Consider the following 25475-nt stretch of genomic DNA (forward strand, 5'->3'; position numbering starts at 1 on the left):
AGGTGTCAGCAGGAAGGGACGGGTTACAATGTAGCAGGCGGAGAAGATCCTGTGCTGCTCCTGAACCTGGCACTCCTCTGCAATATAAGCCTGGCACTGCCCTCCCTGCTGCACCAGTAGCCTGGCACTGCCCTCCCTGCTGCACTAAGAGCCTGGCATTGCCCTTGAGCCTGGTAGTGCCCTCCCTGCAGCACTAGTAGCCTGGCACTGCCCTCCCTACTGCACTATGGGCAGGAAGGTCACTCTCGCCACCTGCTCCCTAAACCAGTGGGCTCTGGATTTTGAAGGGAATCTCCATAGAATCTTCCAGAGTAAGTGACGGGTGTCCCTGCGTGCTCTAGCGCCCCCTGTGCTGTGTGGATGGAAGAGGAATGTACCAGTGGGGCCGTCCACCTCCATCTGAGGATACTGCCAGTCTGTTTACACGGGCTGACGGGCGCTTTGTTTTTAGGAGAGCTGCAAACTATGCGACTGCGACAAGGGAGCGATTTTCACTCACCAGCCTGCGGGGTGCGGTATTTACACGGGACGACGGTCCCCCTTATTACTCAGGCGGCTGTCAGTCCGTACAAAAGGGCCCTAAGGGTAAATTTACACGGATGAGCGCGATTTTGGACCGAGAAACTCAACCCAATATTGCGCTTGCTGACGTCTGTTTTACAAATGTATTAACCCCTTAGTGACGGAGCTTTTTTCCGTTTTTCCATTTTCGTCCCCCCCCCCCATCTTTTTAAAAAATCGTAACTCCTTTATTTATCCATCGCCGTCGCTGTATGAGGGCTTGTTGTTTTTCGCGGGACGAGTTGTACTTTTCAATGGTACTATATATTGTACCGTATAATGTACTGAAAAATGGCGTTCGGGGGATTTAAATGCCGCTGTCAGAATTGAAAGCGGCATTGAAAGGGTTAACAGCTCCGATGAGCGTCGCGGCTCTTTTAGTTATCCTTTACCGTAGATGTCTGAGGGCTTGTTTTTTTTTATGGGACGAGTGGAGTGAAATGGGAAGAAGAATCAATTCTGCCATCTTTGGCGGGGGAGGAGCTTGTTTCTATGGCTCAGTACGATTACGATGATACCAAATTTATATATATATATTTTTTTTGCTTACTTGTCTTTTTTTGCCGCTTATTTTTGACGGCCATTACTTTTTTTTCAGTTAGGGCTCTTTCACGCTGGCGATCGTAATTTTGGTGCAAGAAAATCGCGGCAAAATCGTGTTTTTATTACCGCGATTTTTGAGCGGCAGCGATACTTTTTCCTGAGAATAATATTGCATCGCTGCATGCCCGCGATAAAATTGCGTGATTTTTTTTGTGCGCAAGTCAATAGGAGTTTCTAATGTTAAAAATGCATCGCAATCGCAAAATGCAGAAAGATGGGACACGCTGCGATATATATTTATTTTTTTTATAGTGAAAACATCGCAATGGTTTCCTAATTCTGCGTTTTCACTCTCACATCGCACGATTTTATCACGAATGTTAAGGCACCCTTTACTTGGTCGTCTGAGGGCTCCTTTTTTGCGGGACGTCCTGTAGTTTCCATTAGAGTATATATAACTTTTTGACTGCTTTTTATAAAATTCTTTCTTGGAGACAGGGTAACAAAAAAGCGCAATTCTAACGTTATGTATGTTTTTTTATGCGTAAGAACCGTCGTCTTGATCACCCTACAATATGATTCATCCTATCAGAAGCGATTTGTGGCACGCTGTTCCTGCACACCGGGACCTGAAGCCAAAAACATCCTTTTTGCTTTGATAGATCCAACCTTTAGGGTGCATTCACACGAGCGTGTGCTCGTGCGTACATAGGTGCGTACAAAACCTGCGCACCCACGTACGTGCGCAAACATGCGTGAATGCAGGTCCGTGCAGTATTGCTTTCAATGGGGCCACGGCTGCTTCTGGCAGTCCCATTGAAGGCAATGGTCTGCCGGAAACCCCTGCAGTGATTTTCTGGGAAGGGCTTTAAATATAAGCCTTTCCCTGAAAATCATTTGTATCTGGTGTAAAAAATTAAAAAAAATATATAGTTACGCCTCCGCTGCTGCCGGGGCGCAGGTGCATCTAGCTGCTTGGGTGCCGTCACTGTAATGAAGTTCTTTTAGTAGGTGGGGATTTAAAATCCCCGTCTGCTGAAAGGGCTGCATCTAATTGGTTGAGCACTCAGCCAATCACAGGCAGCGCTCAGACATTCATTGGATGTCAGCTGAGCGCTGCCTGTGATTGGTCACAGCCCTCAGCTATTCACAGTCAGCGCTCGGCCATTCATTGAATGGCCGCAACCCTATTTAAAGCAATGCTGCACGGATGTGCATTCACACGTGTTTGTGCACATACGTGGGTGCGCGGTTTTCTACGCACTAGCACACGCTTGTGTGAGAGCACCCTAAAACTGTTGTACGGGGCATCACAGACAGGCTCCAACATCTTTCCTTTTTGGCCCAAATCAATAGTAAATTTGTCCAAATTGATTTGCGCCAGAATTCTGCAGTAATAAATGTGTCTCTACCGTGCGACATTTCATAACTTTGTCGCATAACTCGTAAACTGTAGCTTAAAAAAGCTGCCAGAAAATTGGCACAAAAAATCCCCCCCCCCCCCCCCCCCCCCCAGCGTTCCTACTGGATGATCGCAAGCAGAGAACTTCAAAAACATTGGTAATCAAATAGAATAACTGAAATGACAAAAAACTGGGTTTTCTGGGACTAAAATATTGATGATATACCGTGTTTCCCCCAAAATAATAATTTTTGCCCCAAAAGAGACGCTAAGTCTTATTTTCGGGGGATGTCTTATTATACTTACCTAGCAGGCTGAGTCCAGGTACCTCCCGCTGCTCTCCAGAGCTCCTACACACTGAGCCATGGCATTGAATGGCCAATTCATAAATTCCACCTCCACAACGCGATAGCTGTGATTCGTTCTTCGACCACTGCTCAGCCAATCAATGCAATGCCCGAAAACCAATCAGAGCAATCGCTTCCTGTTGGTAGGATTTATGAATGCCATAACCAGGAAGTGATCTTCTGTGGGCGAACGAGGGCTGCAGGACACACGGTGGAGCTCCAGAGAGCAGCAGGGGGAACCGGACCCAACCTGCTACGTATGTATTTATTGTTTATTTTTATGTAATGCAGCCAGGGCTTATTTTCGGGTATGTCTTATATTTCAAGCCTCCCTGAAAAATCAGAATAGGGCTTATTTTCAGGGTGGGTCCTATTTTTGGGGAAACTGGGTAGTTGCAGGATAGGTCATCAATATCAGATCAGTAGGGGGTCCACTACTTGGGACCCCCAACAATCTGCTGATTGAAGAGGTGCAGCACTCGAGGGACCGCCGCTGCCTTTTCTCAGGCTGGTGAGGTCAGAAAGCCTTCCGTGCCATTCAAGTGAATGAGCTTGAGCTGCTGTACCAGCGGAGTGGCTATATAATGTATGGTGCGGCGCCTGGTGCGCAGTAAAGAGGCTGCGGCGCTTCCCGAACACCGGCTGCCTCCATTGTTGTACAACTATCCCTCTCTAATAGATTATTTGATACATAAGGTATGAGCCATTTAAATTTCTTTGTTTTTCAGGTATTAAAATTGCAAAAGAGAAGGGCGCCCGCTACCGTCTGGGTCCAGAACTGGAAATTAGGTCAGTTTTAGTGCTAAATCAGGAATATTTATCATTTTTTGTCAATCATCCAGCCCCTGACGTAGATAAATAAATCTGTTTGTCTAAAGGGCAAAGGTTCAGTGAAGACCCCTTCCTGTTTACACTATGCAGTAGAGCGGTAGCCCCGACTTAGGACTCACCATCAGCCCATATACTGTACACTCTTTGTCAAAACACTCCACTTCCTAAAAGAAGTTGTCATTTTGTTGTAAAACCCGTGCTGCGGTTCCATCTCAGATCTGTAAATGCTGAGAGTTGTGGTGATTAGATGAACGGTCATCAGAGGCCCTAAAACTGGTTCCCCTCTTGGCCTATAAGAGGCTCTCGGAGGCTCCTTGTGTGTAGTGACCTCTTCTTCCGCTTGTGTAGAGCTTGTTGGCCACTAGACGTCTCTACGATGCAGAGAAGAGATTTCACCCCGTTACCAGAAGGGGGCGCATTATTGGGATGTGAGAAACTGGATGGTCGTATCCATGAATTGTCCCCCACCGGCCGTTCTGACCAGACTGTTAGGAGGTGTTAGGATCAGTGGATGGGGGGCACACAAGGTGACCGGGCTCAGGACTCCCGACAGACCACCAGTAGGGAGGAGCATCTGATCATACAACAAGCATTAGCAGCTCCGACAGGGTGCTAGAGCCTCCATGTCCCCCTGTATCGCATCTTGTATCCAAGCTAGAGGTGGTACAAGAGGGTACTAGAGCCTCCATGCCCACTAGTATCACATCTTGTATCCAAGCTAGAGGTGGTACAACAGGTACTAGAGCCTCCATGCCTGCCCGTATCACATGTTGTATCCAAGCTAGAGGTGGTACAACAGGGTACTAGAGCCTCCATGCCCGCCTGTGTCACATCTTGTATCCAAGCTAGAGGTGGTACAACAGGGTACTAGAGCCTCCACGCCTGCCTGTATCACATCTTCTATCTAAGCTAGAGGCGGTACAACAGGGTACTAGAGCCTCCATGCCCGCCTGTATCACATCTTGTATCCAAGCTAGAGGCGGTACAACAGGGTACTAGAGCCTCCATGCCCGCCCGTATCACATCTTGTATCCAAGCTAGAGGTGGTACAACAGGGTACTAGAGCCTCCATGCTCGCCTGTATCACATCTTGTATCCAAGCTAGAGGTGGTACAACAGGGTACTAGAGCCTCCATGTCCATCTGTATCACATCTTGTATCCAAGCTAGAGGCGGTACAACAGGGTACTAGAGCCCCCTTGCCCACCAGTATCACATCTTGTATCCAAGCTAGAGGTGGTACAACAGGGTACTAGATCCTCCCTACAAGGGGTCGGTTCTCCACAATAAATGCTCCTTCTGCTCTGATATTATGATCACCTAGTTATAACAACCTTACAATCACACAGAGAAAGTCACATTCCAACACGTTCTCGGGGAGGGACGGTGCGGACACTGAGTGTATTATGTAGCCACACATTTAATGGCTGGCATGTAATTCTACATTTACCCAGTAGAGGTCACTGTGGGAGAAGTGTTGCCCATCTGCAGCCTCTGAAGCTCGACTTGCAGCGATCATCTAATTGCTGGTCTTGTATCAATATTTAGGTTGCTTTTACACGAGGCGGATTTGAATGTGGATTTTGATGCAAATCTGAAGCAGTTTTCACACTTTCAGTTGAAGGGATGCTGTGGACGCACATCGGGGTCGGGGCCAATGGTGACGGTTTTGACTCTGAAAATCTGCATCAAATCCAATACATGTGAACGCATCCTAAGGGCTTCTTCAGATGGCTATGCCTTCAGCCCATGTGCTGCCCATGTGTTTGCTCATTGCCCCATTATAGCCTATGAAGCTATGCACAAGAGCCAATTTTCCCAGGGAGCATCACTGCTTGCCCTGTTCTTGTCCATTTTCACAGAGATGCGCAGGCTTGGTGCCGCAGATGGACCTCATTCCTTATATTCAGGAGCATTTTGTGCTCCCGGCTGTTGTAGCTCCCATCGCACCGGTCGATAACTGTATATTCTCTCTCTTCATACAGTGGATACGGCTGCTCCGATCATTTCTTTGAATCTGACACCATTTTGCATTCATTTCAAGTTCTGGCTAAACTCCTGGAGTCTCCGATCACCACCGACATCATCTGCGATGTGGGCATGTGAGTATGTGGGGGTCCACGTATCGCTTCCTGCTGCCCATAAAGGGCAATTAACCCCTAATGATATATAAGATGCTTTACGCTACTAGTAAACAGAGTCAGGAAGACTTTCTACACTGACAGTCTGTCTCCGTGTGATCTCTTCCATTGTGCGCACAATCTCTGAACATAAATCTGGAAGGGTGCAAACATTCCTATTGAGTACGCTGCGGACCCCAAAATAAATCCACGACATATGTGCTGGTCTGTAAGTTGTTATCAGTGGAGGAGCACTTGTACTCTCAACGAAAAGAGAGGAATAAGCCTCTGCAGACACCTCTGGTCACAACTTACCCCCTTTAGTACGAAAAAGATTGAGTATGTTGAAATAATGTAGGACGGAACCCCTTCCTTCACTAATGTGCACGTTACCGTAGTAACTGCAGTAGTAATTGTGACCCTGTTTGTGGCCCCAGTAGTAATCCTGTTCAGGGCTCCAGTAGTAATAATGACCCCCCCCCCCCCCCCCCCGCATAGTGGCCCCAGTAGTCATAATGACCTTGTTAGTAACAGTGACTCCCATTAATGGCCCCAGTTGTAAAAGTGGCTCCCATAGTGGCCCCAATAGTAATGGTGACCTCCATAGTGGTCCCAGTAGTAATAGTGACTTCCATAGTGGTACCAGTAGTAATTGTGACCTCTTTAGTGACCGCAGTAGTAATAGTGGCCCCAATAGTAATGGTGACCTTCATAGTGGTCCCAGTAGTAATAGTGACCTCCATAGTGGTCCCAGTAGTAATAGTGACCTCCATAGTGGTCCCAGTAGTTATAGTGACCTCTTTAGTGACCGCAGTAGTAATAGTGCCTCCCATAGTGGCCCCAGTAGTAATGGTGACCTCCATAGTGGTCCCAGTAGTTATAGTGACCTCCATAGTGGTCCCAGTAGTTATAGTGACCTCTTTAGTGACCGCAGTAGTAATAGTGACCTCCATATTGGCCCCAGTAGTAATAGTGCCCCCAGTAGTAATAGTGGTCCCAGTAGTTATAGTGACCTCCATAGTGGTCCGAGTAGTAATAGTGCCCCTAGTAGTAATAGTGACCTCCATAGTGGTCTCAGTAGTTATAGTGACCTCTTTAGTGACCACAGTAGTAACAGTGCCCCCAGTGGCCCCAGTAGTAATAATGACCCCCTATTAGTGGCTTCAGTAATAATGACACCATTAGTGGCCCTAGTAGTAATAGTGCCCCCTCTTATCCAGCTGCTGAGATATACTAGTGGGACCGGCGATGGTAACCTAAATTATTCTTTACCAAGAATTAACATTGCTGGTAATATATAAGTGCCGGCACGGCTTTAGACCTAATCACCGGCCGGGTGGCGACCTTAAAGAGTCCTATAATGTACACCAAATACAAGCACATAATCCAGCAGTATGGGGGTGCAGTAAGTTTAGGGCGATTCTATAAAGCTCTGTACTTGGTGATGTGGTATTTCTAATGAATGCTTTGTGTTTCCCGCAGGCCGGTGATGCACAAGAACGTCCGCTACAACTGCAGGGTCATATTCCTCAACAAGTACGTCTCTTCTATGTTACGTTTGTCCAAGTAACACCCAAGAACAGAAGCTATGAACCCCTTAGTTTTACATTAGGTCACATGATGTATCATCGTCTAAATGCTCCTCACCATGGGCGGAGCTTAGTTGTCACATGACTGCCCAACTGACACCCATGTAGAGGGAATTAACCAATGGATAAACGGATGACGAATTTCTTAGAGTGTGCAGAAAAAAATAAAATGAGCCGTGGAGATATCAGCGGCCAACTGCGCCAATGTAGAAACCCCACACGGTTGGCAGTGACGCCCCGGCTAGTCTAGCACCGATGACCGGCCTCGTTGGAAGTCGCTCAGTTTGCCGTGTTTTCCCATCTAATGTGGATCCACACTGAAATGAATCCACAGAAAACTCGTCACGTGATTTTATGCCGCACTCCGGGGTCGCGATTCTTATTTCCAAAAAGGGAAATGCCAATCTTGAAATAGCGAGGGTCTCTAATAAAGTGTCCACTCAGTGCATAACCAAGGAAAGGATGCAGAAGTAGGGACCGCAGACGCCACCCTGGAGGAAAACCTCCTGGGTTCTCTAAGGCCATACTCCTTCCCAGCTCTTCCATAGATTGGCACAGCCAAGAATGGAATGCCAGTAACGCCCATAACGCATCGACCAGATCTGAGTGTTTTTGGCTCCGACCCCCTTCAGATCCCCAATATTTTTTTTTGTAAGATCATTTTCCATTGACTTAACTGTCTATTTTGCAGGAAAATACTCCTAATTCGACCAAAAATGGTGATGGCTAATGCTGGAAATTACCGGGAGCTGCGGTGGTTCACACCATGGAATAAGTCAAGGTAAATGGACCCCAAAGTAGACCGTCCTGGAATGCCCCTTTAAGGGGCTTATCTAGCAGTTTGGGGAGCGTTCCAGGCAGAATGGGTGTGGGGTGTATTAATAACCTAGGATTTGGGATTCCAGTATCAAGAGGCTTTGAATAGGAAGTCTTTGTATTAATCCCTTGTTGCTTGATGTATGCTATTGACTACATTAATGACTACCGGACTCATCACCCTGTTTCTTGCCTTGTAGAGATGTTGAGGAGTACGTTCTTCCAAGAACCATCCAGAAGATCACAGGACAGGTCTGCTTCCTATTTCCTGGACTGGAGATATGTGATTTACTGATGCGTACTGTAGTGTTTCTAGTGCCGCTCTGTGGTCAGGATGATCTTTGGTATTCAGTGTCCACGTTCTGAGGTCATTAGGATAAACGGGTGTAACTCTCTTGTAGGACACGGTACCGTTTGGTGATGCAGTCTTGGCAACCAAAGACACTTGCCTGGGGTCTGAGATCTGCGAGGAGCTGTGGGCACCCAATAGGTAAAATATGATTTAGTATGTAGGGGAATATCTTTCATGCAGTGGTGTACGCGGTCAGCCTTGGCTACATGTGACACATGAGGTGGAACAGAGTGCTGGCCACCAGCTGGTAGGGTGGGGGGCATCAGGCGGATGTAGGCTGGGGACGATTGGCTGCCTTAGGTTCGCCTGGCCAGATTATCTGCTTCCTCCGTGCAGCAGTGTATTATGGAGCTCCATGTACCATCTTCCTCCTTGCTCTGTTTCCTCCTCCTTGATTTCTCAAGGTGCTGCTATCGGTCCATCGGCACTCGCACAGCACATTTGCTTAGTTCTGCTACGGTATTTGCTGAGCTGTATTTATGTTGTGAGCTTGGTTCTGGTTCTGTATTTATGTTGCAAGCTTGGATCTGGTGCTGTATTTATGTTGTGAGCTTGGTTCTGGTGTTGTATTTATGTTGCGAGCTTGGTTCTGGTGTTGTATTTATGTTGTGAGCTCGGTTCTGGTGCTGTATTTATGTTGCGAGCTTGGTTCTGGTGTTGTATTTATGTTGCGAGCTTGGTTCTGGTGCTGTATTTATGTTGCGAGCTTGGTTCTGGTGTTGTATTTATGTTGCGAGCTTGGTTCTGGTGCTGTATTTATGTTGCGAGCTTGGTTCTAGTGCCGCATTTATGTTGTGAGCTTGGTTCTGGTGCTCTATTTATGTTGTGAGCTTGGTTTTACTGCTGTATTTATGTTGTGAGCTTGGTTCTGTTGCTCTATTCATGTTGTGAGCTTGGTTCTGTGCTCTATTTATGTTGTGAGCTTGGTTTTGCTGCTGTATTTATGTTGTGAGCTTGGTTCTGTTGCTCTATTCATGTTGTGAGCTTGGTTCTGTGCTCTATTCATGTTGTGAGCTTGGTTCTAGTGCTGTATTTATGTTGTGAGCTTGGTTCTAGTTCTGTATTTATGTCGTGAGCTTGGTTCTGGTGCTGTATTAATGCTGTGAGCTTGGTTCTGGTGCTGTATTAATGCTGTGAGCTTGGTTCTGGTGCTGTATTAATGCTGTGAGCTTGGTTGTAGTATCTATTCACTGAGTTGTTCTGATGTGGTTATGCTGATTTCTGCGCAAGCAAAATAGAGGCAGACTGCCTATCAGTACAGTATATATAGTTTTTTTCTTATGACTGAGGGGGCAAATAAAATTCTGCACAAGGTGCAATTTAACCAAAGGCCCGCACTGGTAGCATACATAGAAGAGGAGGGCCCCATAGAGTTCATTATTGGCCCCTTGTTATAGTGTTGGGTTTTAGCACCGGGTATTCGTTTTATCCTCTCTTCGTGACGCTTGGGTCAATCTTTGCTGACAATGCAGTTCCTCTAGAGAGGGAAGTCCTGCTCCATATGGAATGGGCTAACCAAGGTTGGGCTCCCTCTCTCCAAGGGCCCCATGGCTGCCACATAGACTGGCTCTATAATGGATACCTCCTTGCTCTTATAACCATAGTGCAATGAGACGCCTCAATCTCTCGTCTTCCGCAGTCCTCACATCGACATGGGCCTAGATGGTGTGGAGATATTCACCAATGGTTCCGGAAGTCATCACGAATTGAGGAAAGCCCACCTGAGAGTTGACCTGGTTAAGTCTACAACTACAAAGGTAAAGCTCCCCCTCCCCAATGGTGTTTTCTCCACGGTCCTATCCATGTAATGCAGTAAAAATCGGAGGTCTACTTCCACCATGTAAAGCTAGAATTCACGTTTCCCGCCCTAGATGGAAGTCTTTTGCGTCGGACATTATTATTTCTCCTTCTTTGCATTCCAGAATGGCGGCATCTACCTCCTCTCCAACCTGAGGGGTTGCGACAGCGACCGGCTGTATTTCGATGGCTGCTCAATGATCGCAATCAATGGAGACATTGTAGCACAAGGCTCGCAGTTTTCGCTTGAGAATGTGGTAAGACCATCACCCGTATCTGCAGTAGATTTAAAGAAACCATAAAGACGATGCCAGCTGTGCCATCAGCCAGAGGTTTAACCCCTTAAGGACCAAGCACAGTAAATTTATGGCACTTGGTCCTGGGCTTTAATCCCGGCCGATAGTAAAAATATGGGTCAGGATTAAAGCTCCTGCAATCAAGCAGGTTGGGTACTCAGTTGTCAGTCACAGACAAGGACCCAGGTGAGAAGGTAGAAGCTGTATTTAACCACGTCTGCCTTTTCTCTTGGCTCAATGGGCTCTATGTAGAGAATAGAGAAAGCGGAAGTGTTGCTTCTGCTCTTTGACCCGGCGATCATGTGATTGGCGGGTGCCCCCTGCCACAGCAGAGCTGCAGGGTCCTTTCCACTGTAGCTGTTCTCATTGAGCACAGATGGGAATATGGAGTCCTGTAATATCTGGAGGGACGTCTCACCGTTAAGTGACCTGTCAATGAAAAAGGCCCTGCAGGTCTGACACAATTTAACAACTTTGTCCTCACTTCACTCCTATACAAGTAAAGATAGAGCAAAACTGACAGTTTCGGTGTTTCTTAGTACATTCTAGCCAAAGTGATTCATCACATGACCACCTTCCCATTTGAAAAACCTGAGCTGACTTCAATATGGCGGAGTTCAAAATGGCCACTTAAAATGTCTCCTCCAGCAAAAAAATGCAGCTTTTCCTATCAATTAATACTTTCACACATTGAAAGTCCATTTTCTCATTACACTAGTTAAATGGGTGTGTCCAGACATTTGCCTCACCCTGTACTTTATTTTCTTCCACAATTTATGATACGGACTGTAATAACACAGTGCCATTCTTCATACTGCCCCCCTAATCCTGAAGAAGGACTCTATGTCCGAAGCTTTGCTACAGTCTGTTCCTAACTTGTGGGATTAAATATAGTATATGGACCTTTACTTGCATTCAAAAAAATTCTGTAGTATGACTCTTTTTCTCTGCTTCTGTCCCAAGATTGGGGTGGGGGTCTGGCTTCCTGGCCAAATGGGCGGAGTTTCAGTACCAGGTACAGCAAGCACCATATGCACAGCGTATGATTGGCTTTTCAAGGGTATAGGCTCATGGGGTTGTGTTACGTACCGATTTTGAGGCCTTTTCCTGTGGTTTTCATCTGCCTCATTTTAAAGCTGTGAAATCTGGGGTGAAAATCTGCAGCATAAATTGACATTCTGTAGATTTAAAATCCACAATCCAGGTTAATGTCTGCTGCGGATTGTATTCCATAGAGTGTGAATGAGACTCAACAGAATTCTCACACTCGTAGCTGGTTACAGACAGCGCTGTACATTGCACAGTGGCCAGGGTTGGTACTGCAGGCGAAATCCTATTGAAGTGAGTGGGATTCAGTCTGCAGTACCAACCCGAGCCAATGCGCAATGTACGGAGCTGTCTGAAAACAGTGGGAGAGCCCCTTTAAAGGGAATCTGTCACCTAATGTCCTATGGGCTGAAAGTAGGCGACCCACTGAGTCCAGAGATGTAAGTGTTATACTTACCTCTCCCGTCGTTCCTCCAGTGTCAGAGCTGAAAGCTGCTGCTTTTAGCCCTGTGAGCTAAACTTGGCTCAGAGGGCTAAAACTAGGTTACAGAGGCTCTTTACATGGCATCCACTGTACGGTAATATCTATTCTGCACGCACATCAGGCAGCGTATACGCCATGTGTGAACAGACGCTAGAAATGTGTAGTGGAAAAAAAAGAAACCATCATACTATAAAGCATCTTATCATTCTCTTCTTCTCCGCAGGAAGTTCTTACGGCCACCTTAGACTTAGAGGATGTCCGCAGCTACAGGGCTCATACCTCCTCGCGCTGCATTTCTGTAAGGGCCTCTTCATATTGCATTACTCTCTGTTATCCACATTGTTAGAAGAATTCACTTAGATTTGAAGTCTTAGATTGTAAGAAAAATAACTAAACTTTTAAAAAACTTTCTGACATGTCATAGTGGTCGGGGTCTCAGCCCCCCGATCCCCCCGATCCCCACCGATCATGTCATTATGACTTTTTTGGCCCCTTAAAGGGGTTGTAACAGAATTTCAAGTTGCTCTCTATCCACAAGACAGGCAATAACTTGCTGAGACCCCCGTCAATCTCGAGAACAGGACTTCCGTGGGCTGTCCCCCAAAGTGATATCACTGTGACTGGAGCGCTGGCCGCACATGCACGATCAGTGCTCCATTCATTTCAATAGGGCTCATGGAAATACCCAAGAGGGTGCCGCTCGGGTATCTACTGATACGATCAGCAGAACGGGGGGCATATATATAGATATATATATATTTTTTTTTTTAGGATTTTTCACTCTTGCATAATAAAAAGCCTTATTTTTGGCTTCACTGTAAAGACCCAGAACTCTGTTATTTTTCAACGAGCAGAATTGTGTAAGAGCTTGTTTTTTGTGTCACAAAATTGGTACATTTTGGGGTACATATGACTATTTTGATTACTTTATTTGCATTTTTGGAAGGCAAAATGAACTTAAAAAAAGGATTTGGTCTTTTTTTTAGGCATTTTGGTGGGGGGGGGGAGGAGTAAGGAAAACTGCGCAACAGTTTTAAACATTTTTTCTTACTATTTTTATTACCTCTTTCCTACATACCTGTAAGGGATTTGCATCTGCTTTCCTCTGATCACTTAGATAAAACACTACAGTACTTCTGAACTGCAGTGTATTATCTGGTTCCCTTGCCAGTACTTGCTATTGCAGAGGGGACTGTAGGATTCCACGGTTAGATGGTGGAGGGCTAATGATGTCATAGAGGGAGGTCTCTCCCCCGTTCATGCCATGCTCAGCATTGATTGCAGCATGTTAGAGGTTAAAGGCAGGGTTCGGTCCTCTCTGCTATCCCTGCTGTTGCAGTGGGGACCCTGTATGTCGGTCACAGCCGGCTTCCCCTGTGGATGATTTGGGCTGCATGTATTTCATGTGGCAGGATGGGTTTAAAAAGTTTAGTTACACTTTTAAAGTTTATTCCTTTTTTTACTAGGATGTGTGCGGCTTGGGGTGCTTGAGGTGAGACCATTCACGTTTTCGCGAACGAATGACATCCCCGCTAACTGCCTGTTTATACTGGCAAATGCATCATTGGCTCGTTCAGACGAAAAACGTTCAGTCCCTGTAGAGGTGAATGAGAGGGACTGAGGCCCCAGTCACCTCGGCGCATCGGCGCCCGTGTTAACTGCAGCCAGCAGACGGACGTACCTGAAGACGACCGTCTCTCTGCAGCGCCGGGAGGAAGAACATGTGACTGGCTCCATTGCCGGTCATGTGTTTTATGATCAGCGCTGGAGAGAGACGGCCGTCTTCAGGTACGGCCGTCTTCTGTCAGTCACATGGGCGCATCGGCACCGGTGTACGGGTGCCGATGCGCCCGTGTGACTGAGCCCTCAACGAGTTATGTTTAAACTGAATGAGCCATCGATGGGCTTTTATGCTGCTTGAAATGAATGAAAAGCGAATTATTATTCTTGCTTGTCGCTCAGCCGTCGGCTCGCCTCTAGACCGAACGATTATCGTTCATTTTCGCTCGTTTAAATGATTTTTTTTGGAACAAACCATTCCGTCTAAAAGGGTCCTTACATCTACATTATTAACATCTACAATCAGGTATTTTAGCCAAACGCCATTGACATCTATGAAGCCAAGTTGCAATTCCATACACAGCCTACGGAGGACAGTGGCGCTGTTTTTGAGACAAATAAGCTAATCTGTTTTTTTTTTCCCTTCCAAACCCCTTCATAAAACTTTTGTTGTATCGTGTAGGCGAGCAGAGTGCCCCCCTTCCATCGAATATACGTGGACTTCTCTCTGTCCTCATTTGATGATGTATCTACCCTCACGTCTGAGCCAATCCAATGGAGGTACCACACCCCTGCTGAAGAAATAAGGTATGGGAACCTATTTGAGGTGGGATGACTAGAGGTGAAGTGTAGTGATTAGTAATGGTTCACCATAATGTTTGTGATTACAGCCTTGGACCCGCATGCTGGCTCTGGGACTACTTACGGCGCAGTAGGCAGGTAGGTACTGCATGTGATATTTCTTACAACACATGTTCACATAAAGATTTATGTTTTTGCTGATAAATCCTAAAAAAGCTATAAGAAATCGACTTGTAAACTCTGAGAGAAATCCATGTTTGCATGGAGTGCATCAGACTGGCTTCGTAGTCAGGGACGCCTCCTATGATAGCATCTGAATGTGACCAGAGGGGTAACTAGAAGCACTTGGGCCCTGATGCAAAATCTATAACATTGCCCCCTACCTACCATGTGCTGTTTATAATATGGGTGTCTTCTTATGTGATGCTGGGGTTTCTGTGCCTGATAAGGCTTCATGGCCCGGTAACAACTGCAACCCCTGCATCCCCTATAGCTATGCCCCCGCCTGACACCCCTCCCATATACCACTGAGCTCCTTTAGTACTTGCATTATATATCATGGACCGGTAGACCAGCTTGGAACTAATATTGTGTTTCAGGGGGGATTCCTCCTTCCTCTTAGCGGTGGCGTGGACAGCTCTGCAGTAGCGTGTATTACATACTCGATGTGTCGCCTGGTATGTCAGGCCGTGGCTGCAGGCAGTAAGTAGTTAATAATTAAACAACAAGTCTAACTATTACTTTTCTGTAAATCCTTTACCGACCCAAATATCTGAATTTTTTCTTTTTTCTGTAAGATGAAGAAGTTCTGCGCGATGCGCAACAAATAGTGGGCGATGCGTCGTACGTGCCCAGGACGCCCCAGAAACTCTGCAGTCGTCTCTTAACCACCTGCTACATGGCAACAGAGAACTCTTCCTATGAAACAAGGGACCGCGCCAGGATGTTGTCGGAACAAATAGGCAGGTACTTTTTGGCTTCTGCACGTTGGTAATATCATCAGAGATGAGGGGGCAATAAGCAGACAACATGTGTGTGTGTGCATGTGTATATGTGGGCGTGTGTATGTATTGTGAGAAGGTGACCGGCAAAGTGCTGGAGGGCAGATATATTTCGCCTAGGATGCTTTCCTATGAGGCTTTGGGGAGCGCTTGGGCAGATACGTGCCACCGAGCAGCCTGGGCTCGGTGGAGGAAGCCGGCAGTATAGTGTTAGTGGCATTAAGCCACTAACACGTTGTAGTGTGTAAGTGGTTCCAAGCCACATAATCCGGGCCGGCTTTTCCTGGAGTGACCAAAGTGAAGGGTGGGATGGTCACTCCCACGTACCAGATGAGGCTGGTACCAGGCCTTATAAAGCCTGGGCCTACAGGGCCTAGAGGGAGAGCTGAGACCTTTGCAGGTCTGAGAGTCCTGGCTGGCTGTGCGCAGATACCATTTGGTTACCAGTGTGTAGACAGGAACGATCCATGTTTAGTAAGTGCTCAGACGAGCAGGATTTACTTTGTGTTGGCATGAAGTTAAGGCCTGTATGTTGCTTTGTTTGCTTGGAAATAAACCCAGGCAACGCCTGGACTAAAGACTTTATCCCATGTGTCACTGTCTCTGACTGCTTATGCCCAGGTTGCTACCGATCCTAAACGCTAATCCCTCACAGTATATATGTATTATGTATGTGTGTATATATATATATATATATATATATATTATACATACACACATTTTAACTAATCGCACCCAGCCGAGGACCCGGAGGAGAAGGTAGGAGCAGTTTAATAGCTGATGCCTTTGTATTATAATGATTATTCCTAATTCCACTGTATACTTTTCCTGAGCGTGAAGGTTATATATGCGCTGTCACTGTCCTGGGACCGGCTTTCTACTAGTTTAGGGATATGCTTTACAGCAGTCTCATTGGCCAGAGACACAGTGGACAGGAGCAGACTCATTGACTTCTATGGAAGAATGTTGTGGGCATGCTCTGTGATGTGAAGAGGTGCTTATTCAGGGAGGTGGAGTGTGATGTTCGTCCTAAACGTAAGCTGCACCACGTCCAGGATGAACGTAAGGTTGTGCTCCCAAAGGTAGCAGACTGCGTAACGGAGTGAAGTACCATGTAATCAAAAGAAAGAAGGGATAACCTCACCCTGACTTCTGGGACAAGAACAGCCCTGCCTAAAAGCCAGGTTTTATTTTTTCCATGAGCAGAACTATTTGAGGGCTTGTTTTTGGTGCCACAAAACTGGTACATTTTGGGGTACATATGACTATTTTGATCACTTTTTTGAAAGGTAGAATGAAGGAAAAAAAAATTATTTGGGCTTTTTTAAAGGGGTTGTCCCGCGGCAGCAAGTGGGTCTATACACTTCTGTATGGCCATATTAATGCACTTTGTAATATACATCGTGCATTAAATATTGTCCATACAGAAGTTATACACTTACCCACTCCGTTGCTGGCGTCCCCGTCTCCATGGCGACGATGAAGCCTCTTTAGTCGCACGAACAGTCGCGCTTGCGCACCGAAGGATTCCTCTTCTGTCTCCCTCCGGGCTCACGAGCTGCGTCCTGGCTCCTCCCTCTTCTCCGCGTCATCGTAGCTCCACTTCCGTCACGTGGTGCCAATCAGCCAATTAGGTGGCTGTAATCGGCAGTGGAATGCAAGACAGGAGAAGATAATCCACGGTGCACCATGGGAGAAGACCCGCGGTGCACCGTGGGGGAAGACCAGCGGCGCCATCTTTGAAAGAAGAAAAGAAGAAGCTGCCTGAATGGGGATGCAGGTAAGCGATTTTTTTTTTTTTTTGAAATAACAAAGGGATTGTTTTTAACAGGGCACAATGTGGGGGTATGTTGAAAAAAATTTTTTTGATTTCGCCGCGAGACAACCCCTTTCATGCATTTTGGGGGGAGAAATAAGGTAAAGTGTGCAAAAGTTTTAAACTTTTTTTTTTACTATATTTCACCTATTTCTTATGTTCCTGTAAGGGACTTGAATCTGCTGTCCTATGATCTTTTAGATAAAAGACTACAGTAGATAAAAGCCTAAAAGCGAGGTTATCGCCTCGATAAAGGTCGACCCCGTGTCTGGTACCTCAGCCACTAACTCTAGCACCTAAAGGAAAACATAGACAACAAAAGCACCATTTTGCATTACAGCCGAACAACAAAAACACCACTTAGCTAAGAACTCCAATGAACAGGACCTCACTCCACCAGGACTGAGACAATATTCAGCAACAACCACACTCAAGAGCAGCCTTATATAATGACAGAGGTAATGCAATGGAACACACAAAGTTCCACAAACACCAGGAAAAGATTTCTCTACAGAACATGAAGTTTCAGATTATTATTAGGCATAGTGGTCAGTGTGGGAACTGCAGGATTTTAGGATTTTTTTTTTTTATAATAGTGATCATGACATTAAAAATAAAAAATCACCAAAAATTATTTAAAAAAAGGTTTAACATAAAAACTTTATTTATAAAATAAGTCATTTTCTAATTACACCTTCTCTTCAAAGAGTTTGTCCCTCACGATCAGACACTTCTCCTGTGAATAGGGAATAAGTTTCAAACTTCCTTCAACCTTTAGGATTACGTTTACTGTATGTTTGCCTTCAGCTACCATCTGACCCCCAACATTGATGCAGCTGTTAAAGCAGTTATCGGGATATTTACTATGCTGACCGGTAGAGTTCCACAGTACCGAGTCCATGGAGGAAGCAGCATAGAGAATCTCGCACTTCAGAATGTGCAGGTAATCAATACACAACTAATAGGATAATCAATAATTACCTTATTAAAGGGGTTGTCCCATTTCAGCATTTTGACGAGAACCGTCTTGAAATTATGACATTAATGGGCGCACATGTGGGCCTGTTGCTCCATCGTATCAGTGGGACCACTGGAGATGGCTAAATGCTTGAACTTGGCAGTCCCATTAAAGTGAATGGAGTGGCCATTGCTGCCATAACTTCATGACGTGTGGGAGGTGATATGCTTGGATTGATGGGGGTCCCACCAATCAGACCCCCACTGATCACCAAGTTCTATCCTGTGGACAGGGGATTACTTGCTGAGATGGGAATACTTCTTTAAGTTCTTTACTTGTCTCATGTCTCATGTCTCATGTCTCATGTCTCTCCAGGCCAGGATACGGATGGTGATCGCCTACTTATTTGCCCAGCTCAGTCTTTGGACGCGTGGTCTGCCTGGTGGCCTGCTGGTTTTGGGTTCGGCTAATGTTGATGAAAGGTTTCTCATTATTTATTTTTAGCAAATGAAACTTTTGACTGCTGGAACCCCCAATAATCCTGAGAATAAAGAGAGGAGCTCAGACTGGAGAAGCCCTTTAAATGAGATTTGCAGACCAGATCATTAAAAGGCGTAGATGAGATTGAAAAAACATGGCCGCTTTCTTCCAGAAACTGCACCATTCTTCTCTATGGGCTGTGTCAGTATTGCTGTTCAGCCCCAATTTACTTGTATTCACTTGTGGTCTACATGAAGTTCCTACCATAGTCATGGGAGTAGTGGTCACATGACAGGAAATCCATGCACATAAGGCTGTGAATGGTAACCCCAGAGCAAGCACAATATTTAATTACAATTAGGAGATCGGGGAAAGGAAAGACAAAATATTCTTACCCATGGTCTCCTTAGCGTTCGATGCCAACCTAAAGTAAAGTGGAGATCCCCTTTAACCCTTTGGTGACGACCAATATGCCTTTTTACTGACCTCATTAATGGGCTTCAGGCCGCCTGTCCACGGGCGATGCGGTATAGACTACTATAGAAGCCGGACGAGCATTTTTCTGCGCCATTATAACATGCGCCGATTTCTTTCACGCTGTAGAATTCCACAGTGTGAACATTGAGCTATTAGGTTCAATAGAACCTAATAGCTGCGGCCTAGCGCCGCGGATTTCCGGGTTTCTGTTGCGCGGGCAGAAATCCGGCCGTGGGCATTAGCCCTAAATTGTTGTATATTTGTGGATTTGAATCTGTTATGCTGTGTACAGTGAATAAAGTCTCTAAGGTCTCATGCCCATGGCCATGTCGGGCTCCACCAGTGGAATATCGCAGTGGAGTCCGACACCGCAACCCCAAAGACCCCATATGCACCTCTCCAGTTCCGTTCAGCGAGCTGGCGCACATGCGCAGTGCAGCACTTGACACGTCGGCGGTGACGCATATCCCTATGATACTTCCGCTGTGCTCACAGCAGAAGTATCGTGGGACGGATGGCTTCCATGGAGTACAATGGAAGCTGGCCGAGCGTTTTTCCACGGCATGCTGCGATTTCTTTCATGCTGCAGAATTCCGCGGCATGAGCCTTGGAGGGCGGAAAGCTATTAGGTTCAATAGTACCTAATAGCTGCGGAATAACTAAGGGGTTAAGTATGTCCTGGGGAAACATAAGCCTTGCTTTAACTCAAGAAATGAATTGGAGCTCAATGGCGATACTCAATTGGGGTCAATGCAAAGTCTGCACACACCATAGGTTGTAGGGGAACTCATGTAAAAATATTCCCCTCTTGTGAAACCCCAACTACTATCCCATGCTTGCTGTGAAGGTAACAGATTTTCAAGGAGCATTCAGCTGCCTTCCACCGGCCCCAGGGCCTAACTGACCCACCAGGATTTTTCCTGGTCGGTTCAATGGCCAGTCCACCCTTGAGCGCCGTTAAGACATACTATAATGGACTACTAATAGGGGCAGTTTGGATGACTGTGGTTCCTCCTGGCCTACTGCCCATATTATAAACCGCCATTAATTGGGAAACATTGCCTTAGACAAAGTCTCTACTCCTTCCTCTATTGGGACTGTTGCTAGAGGTTGCAATAGCAAATTGGTGCCAGGCACTTTGCTCATGAACGGGACAAACCTCAGGGTGATGACCGGTTGAGGAGCATTACCTTCTTCTGTCGTAGAACAGGGGTTGGGGCAGACTTAATGGCCGGGGATCAGGGAGCCCATTTAGATATTTGTTAGAAGGACACCCTGGGTTGATGTTTGCAGCTGTTAATACACTTCAACAAATGTAACCCTCCGCCATTCTGCTCTTCTACAGTCTTCGAGGATATCTCACGAAGTACGACTGTTCGAGCGCCGATCTGAACCCCATTGGTGGGATCAGTAAGACTGATCTGAGAGCCTTCATCCAGTATTGTATAGACCATTTCCAGCTCCCTGCACTGACGAGGTTGGTGGTCACCTGTATTCGGCCTCTTCCCATGGTTGTATTCATTTAACCAATGGTCCCTTCATTTTCAGCATATTATCTGCACCGCCCACCGCGGAACTGGAGCCACTTACAGATGGACAAGTGTCCCAGACAGATGAGGTAATGTCCCAAAATCCAGCTGGGGGTTTTGCCAATGCCCCCTCCACTAATTGTGGAAGATATATACTGATCTCCATTCAAGCACTGAGATCTTGCTAGCAAACCGCATTCAGTAAAAAAAAATAAATCTCATTCCAATGTAGATTTTTGTTCATAGGGGGCAGTATTGTAGTAGGCATTACTATTAAAGTTCAAACACTAATTCTCTTATGGTATATAATATTAGTGCCTTGTAGCTTGATAGGTATTTACTGACCGATTCTCAATTATGCCCCCTGCAGGGTGATATGGGGATGACATATGATGAGCTATCTGTATATGGAAAATTGCGGAAAGTTGTGAAAACCGGACCTTATAATATGTTCTGCAAATTGTTGCTCATGTGGAGGGAAATTTCCCCAAGACAGGTAAGTGCATTGAATATGTTCCTGCGGCAGTCACCCTTCTATAAAAGATCTATGAAACGTGTAGGGTCCTTTTAGACAAGCCGATTCTGGTGAGCGAGTCACGTTGGCGCTACCTCATTCGCCGTTCAGTCGTTGGCTGCGTTTACGTTGAACGATTACCATTCACCTTTGGTTGTTTGAATGATTTTTTTTTTAACTATAATTAATCGTTTCGTGTAAAAGCGCCTTAAAATTACTATTGGTTATAAAAAAAATATGCAAAGGAACAATTGGCTAAACTTTCACAGCGCCACCTGTTAAAAGGTTGGATATTGACTCTGGGTAGCTACTGTACCTCCCAATAGGTGGCGCTGTGAAGGATTATTCCATCACTCATTTGCATTGCTTTTTCATATTAGGCTCCCTACACCCTCACAGTGCTCCCCACAAGGAGAGACATTACCACCTGGACTCACATTGATCACTTCTTACTCAGCCAACCAGAACCCTACCTATTCTGATGAAGGGAAAGAACCCTGAAACGGCTGTCCGTACATGAGTACTCTGGTGTGGCTTACATCCCTAGTCATGCTCCAAGGCCCAATAGAAGGTTGAATAATGATGCACAGGGTAGCTCTCTTCCAATAGGTGGTGTTGTGGGGGAGTATTTCAAAGCTCATTTGCATAGCTTTTTCCCAGGGAGCATTGCAGGGCAAATAACAGTTAGTACACTCTTGTGGTGCTCTCCATTAGGATAAACATTACCTCCAGACATAGGTTATGAAAAAGTAAGGACTCCTTCACATCTACATCAGAGATTCCTTTCGAAGCCTCCATCGAGATTTCCAAAGAAATCCAGGACAAGATGGCACAGCATCCAGCGCTATTTTGTCTAGGAAGATGCTGGAGGGTGTAATGTACGCTGGATGGACCCCATTACAATTATTGTTGACTCTGGTTCTGTCATGGGGCAATGTTTAGTAGATTACATGCATTGACTGTATTTTTTTGACTAAAAGATGCACTTTTTAGCAAAAAGAAATCTTGCTAAAAACTGTGTGCATCTCTTGATTTGATGTCAGGAGGGTCCAGCAGTGCCAGACCCCTCTGACTGCTTCCATAATTTTCGGGCACAGCGCTTTTGTACTCCACCTGATCATTGGGACCACCAACCCCACCAAGAAGTACTCTACCATCACTCTGTAGCTCCAATCCAGCCGCCACTGATTACAAGAGACTGTGACCTCTGTTCCTCTTCCCCAGCATCTCCGCTGCATACAAGATGTGCAGTAACGTAGATGCTGGGTGAGAGGTCATGGCTCAGAGTCTCTGATCAGCGTCAACCGGACTTTATAGTGGTGCACCTCAGACGATCATTTAGTAATGAACTATCCTGTATCGGAGCCCCCGGGCTTCTCGCAATTGGAGCTTCACTGTATGGAAAGTAGAGTCATGACCCAGAGTGCAGCATTATTCCAGTGTTGTTTAGGCGTTCGGCACCTTTTTGTGAAAGACTGACGACAGAAACTGTGTGAGACAAAGACCAAAGGTCTCCATCTTCCATCTTCTTCCCTATGGTTCTATCCAGGTTCCTTCCTGCTCTCCGGCCCTGTGCCGTTTTCTGTATGGAGGACAGAACCAGCGTTTGTTTCACAACGTGAAATCATCCTGCGACTAAATACCTTTACTTTATCACCTCAGGTCGCTGAGAAAGTGAAGCACTTCTTTCGCATGTATTCCATTAACAGACACAAGATGACCACACTGACTCCCGCTTACCATGCCGAGAGCTACAGTCCTGATGATAACCGCTTCGACCTACGGCCCTTCCTCTACAACACAGCGTGGACGTGGCAGTTCCGTTGTATTGATGAGCAGGTATTACTCTTCTAAAATGTATATTTATTCAACTGCTTTCTTCGACCTTGATCAATTGACCTATCTGTATGTCTATGTACGAGGGTGAGTCAAAAATTAGCCGCACTCCAGTTATATTACAACTTCTTCTGGCCGCATTGTTTTAACATTTTCCATTGTCGGTCGCCATCTTCCTGGTCACTGCTGTGCAGGTTTGAACGACTTGCGTTGGTTAATTTGCGACTGCAGTGCAAGAAAAAAATGGCCGCCCCACTTGTGATATGCACAAAAGAAGAGAAGTGTGCAGCGAGCAGACTGTAAGAGTGTGGGAGATGTAGAGAGTCTGCCGCCGCCGTACTGTTGTGATTTTTCTTCTTTGACAGACTCCTCTTTATACATTTCCTGCACTCTTACAGACGTTTCTGAAGAAGGGGCTGCGTCCGCGAAACGTGTTAAGGCTGTCTGTTTTTAACAAAATTAGTAAAGAATCAGGTAATTCACTTGCTTTGAAATTTTTTGACTAGAAGTGTTGCACCCTCAGCTTACATGTTTTACTTCTCAACACACTAAACTACCACGCTCCATTGACACGATTGGTGGACAGTGGGCAGGCAGGACCTTCCCTCCTCTGTTTTACCTATTCGAAAAGAAAAATCTTTAGCAGAAGTTGCTCCATCCCGTTTTTTTTCTCTTTTTTAACATTGGAGCATTATCAGGAAAAAGGTTCAACAATCAACAGTGCTCATTACAGGTGAGATGCTCACTGAAGAGCTGAAGCCTAAAGCTCAAGTATAATGCAGAGGACTGCTATCCAAGAGGATTGTGTTTTTGACAATGCACATCCACACACCGTTGTCCATACTGTTGACATTCTCAAAAAATGTTCTTTTGAGGTGTTAAATAGAGATGAGCGAGTATACTTGCTAAAGGCAATTGGTCGAGCGAGCATTGCCCTTAGCGAGTACCTGCCCGCTCGAGACGAAAGGTTCGAGTGCCGGCGCGGGGGAGCGGTGAGTAGCGGCAGTCAGCAGGAGGGAGCAGGGGGGAGAGAAGGAGAGAGAGATCTCCCCTCCGTTCCGCCCCGCTCTGCCCCGCAGCTCCCTGCCCGCCGCCGGCACCCGAACCTTTTGTCTCAAGCGGGCAGGTACTCGCTAAAGGCAATGCTCGCTCGAGCAATTGCCTTTAGCGAGTATACTCGCTCATCTCTAGTGTTAAAGCATCCACTCTATAGTCCTGATCTTGCCCTATCGGACTGTCACCTGTTTGGTCTCCTGAAAGAAGCCCTAAGAGGATGAGGATTCACGTTTCATGAACAGGTGATGCGGATAATATTTGACTAGTCTATCATCCATTCTTCTCCACCCCCCCCTTTCATTCTTTTACGCTTTCCATCTTTACAGTTCCTCCCTTCCTTGTTTCTTCCCCTTTACTTTCACCCCTTCCTCATATTCAGCAGAGCCGTGTTTTCCATATCAAGGCTGGGTTGACCTGTAGAGTTAGTGTGGAGTATGTACAATTACTGAATGGGAAAACCGCAAGTGCTTTATAGCTAATTCCTGTGGTTTTGCAATATGATATTTGGCTGCAGGTTTCTATATAGCTGAAATATGTATAAAAATGGATTACATTTGCCAGAACCCATAACTGCATCGTGAAGCCACATCCGTCAATAAGCGGTAAAACGCTGCGGGTTTTGCCGTACGGTAATTGCTCATGCGCCACACTACCACTACATGTGCATCCAACTGAATACATATTGACATGCCATCCTAATGTGGATTCCGTTATCTCGTTGTTGTTTTGCATTCCAGGTATCTATTCTGGAGGACTCTAAGAAGGGGGCGCTGTCTGATGAAGTAGATTGAGACTTGCCTCTGTCATGTCACGCCATTCAATGTAAAAAATGATTGCTTTATTAAAAGAACTATAAATATGATTATTACTGGGATTTCAATACCTAAAATTAAATCACTTCAATTTTTGAACTAATGTCTGAGTTGTGTCATTTAGTAACGAGTGTTTGTTGGAAATGGTATTTGGATAATTTGCCAGCCATATTCTTCTAGGCCCATAAGTGCTGTAAAGTGGCTTCCCATCAGTGGCAAAAAAACCAAGTGATGTATAGAAAAGAGTTCTACAGCTCACATCATGTTTAGTATTAGCTGTATACATCTGTACACAACTAGCTCCCCCTAGAGGTGGCCACACAAAGGAAAATTATATCATTTATCCAATTAAAAAAAGGCCAGCTCCCCATACAGATATATTATAGGATAAACCGAAATGGAGGGGACTAACGTTCATAAAGATGTCGTACGTGTGGTGGAGTTCTCAGTA

General features: G+C 45.8%; 1 protein-coding gene across 2 annotated transcripts; it reads left to right on the plus strand.

The window, feature by feature from the left end:
- On the plus strand, positions 1-25123 carry NADSYN1 (NAD synthetase 1). Of its 2 annotated transcripts, XM_066583426.1 has the most exons (21): positions 1-311; positions 3582-3642; positions 5669-5785; positions 7286-7339; positions 8084-8173; positions 8409-8460; positions 8610-8698; positions 10200-10317; positions 10483-10614; positions 12408-12482; positions 14427-14551; positions 14635-14683; positions 15145-15247; positions 15343-15511; positions 18170-18305; positions 18696-18802; positions 20623-20754; positions 20826-20895; positions 21177-21302; positions 22983-23159; positions 24950-25123. In XM_066583426.1, the coding sequence occupies exons 1-21, from the start codon at positions 227-229 to the stop codon at positions 25001-25003; spliced, it is 2121 nt and encodes a 706-aa protein (XP_066439523.1). In that variant the 5' UTR covers positions 1-226; the 3' UTR covers positions 25004-25123. The 2 variants fall into 2 exon arrangements, with proteins under 2 accessions (XP_066439523.1, XP_066439524.1); XM_066583427.1 differs by lacking the exon at positions 3582-3642 and having other exon boundaries at positions 2-311.
- The last annotated feature ends 352 nt before the right edge of the window (positions 25124-25475 follow it).

Source organism: Eleutherodactylus coqui, chromosome 11, assembly GCF_035609145.1.
Source record: "Eleutherodactylus coqui strain aEleCoq1 chromosome 11, aEleCoq1.hap1, whole genome shotgun sequence".
Classification (NCBI taxonomy): Eukaryota; Metazoa; Chordata; class Amphibia; order Anura; family Eleutherodactylidae; genus Eleutherodactylus; species Eleutherodactylus coqui.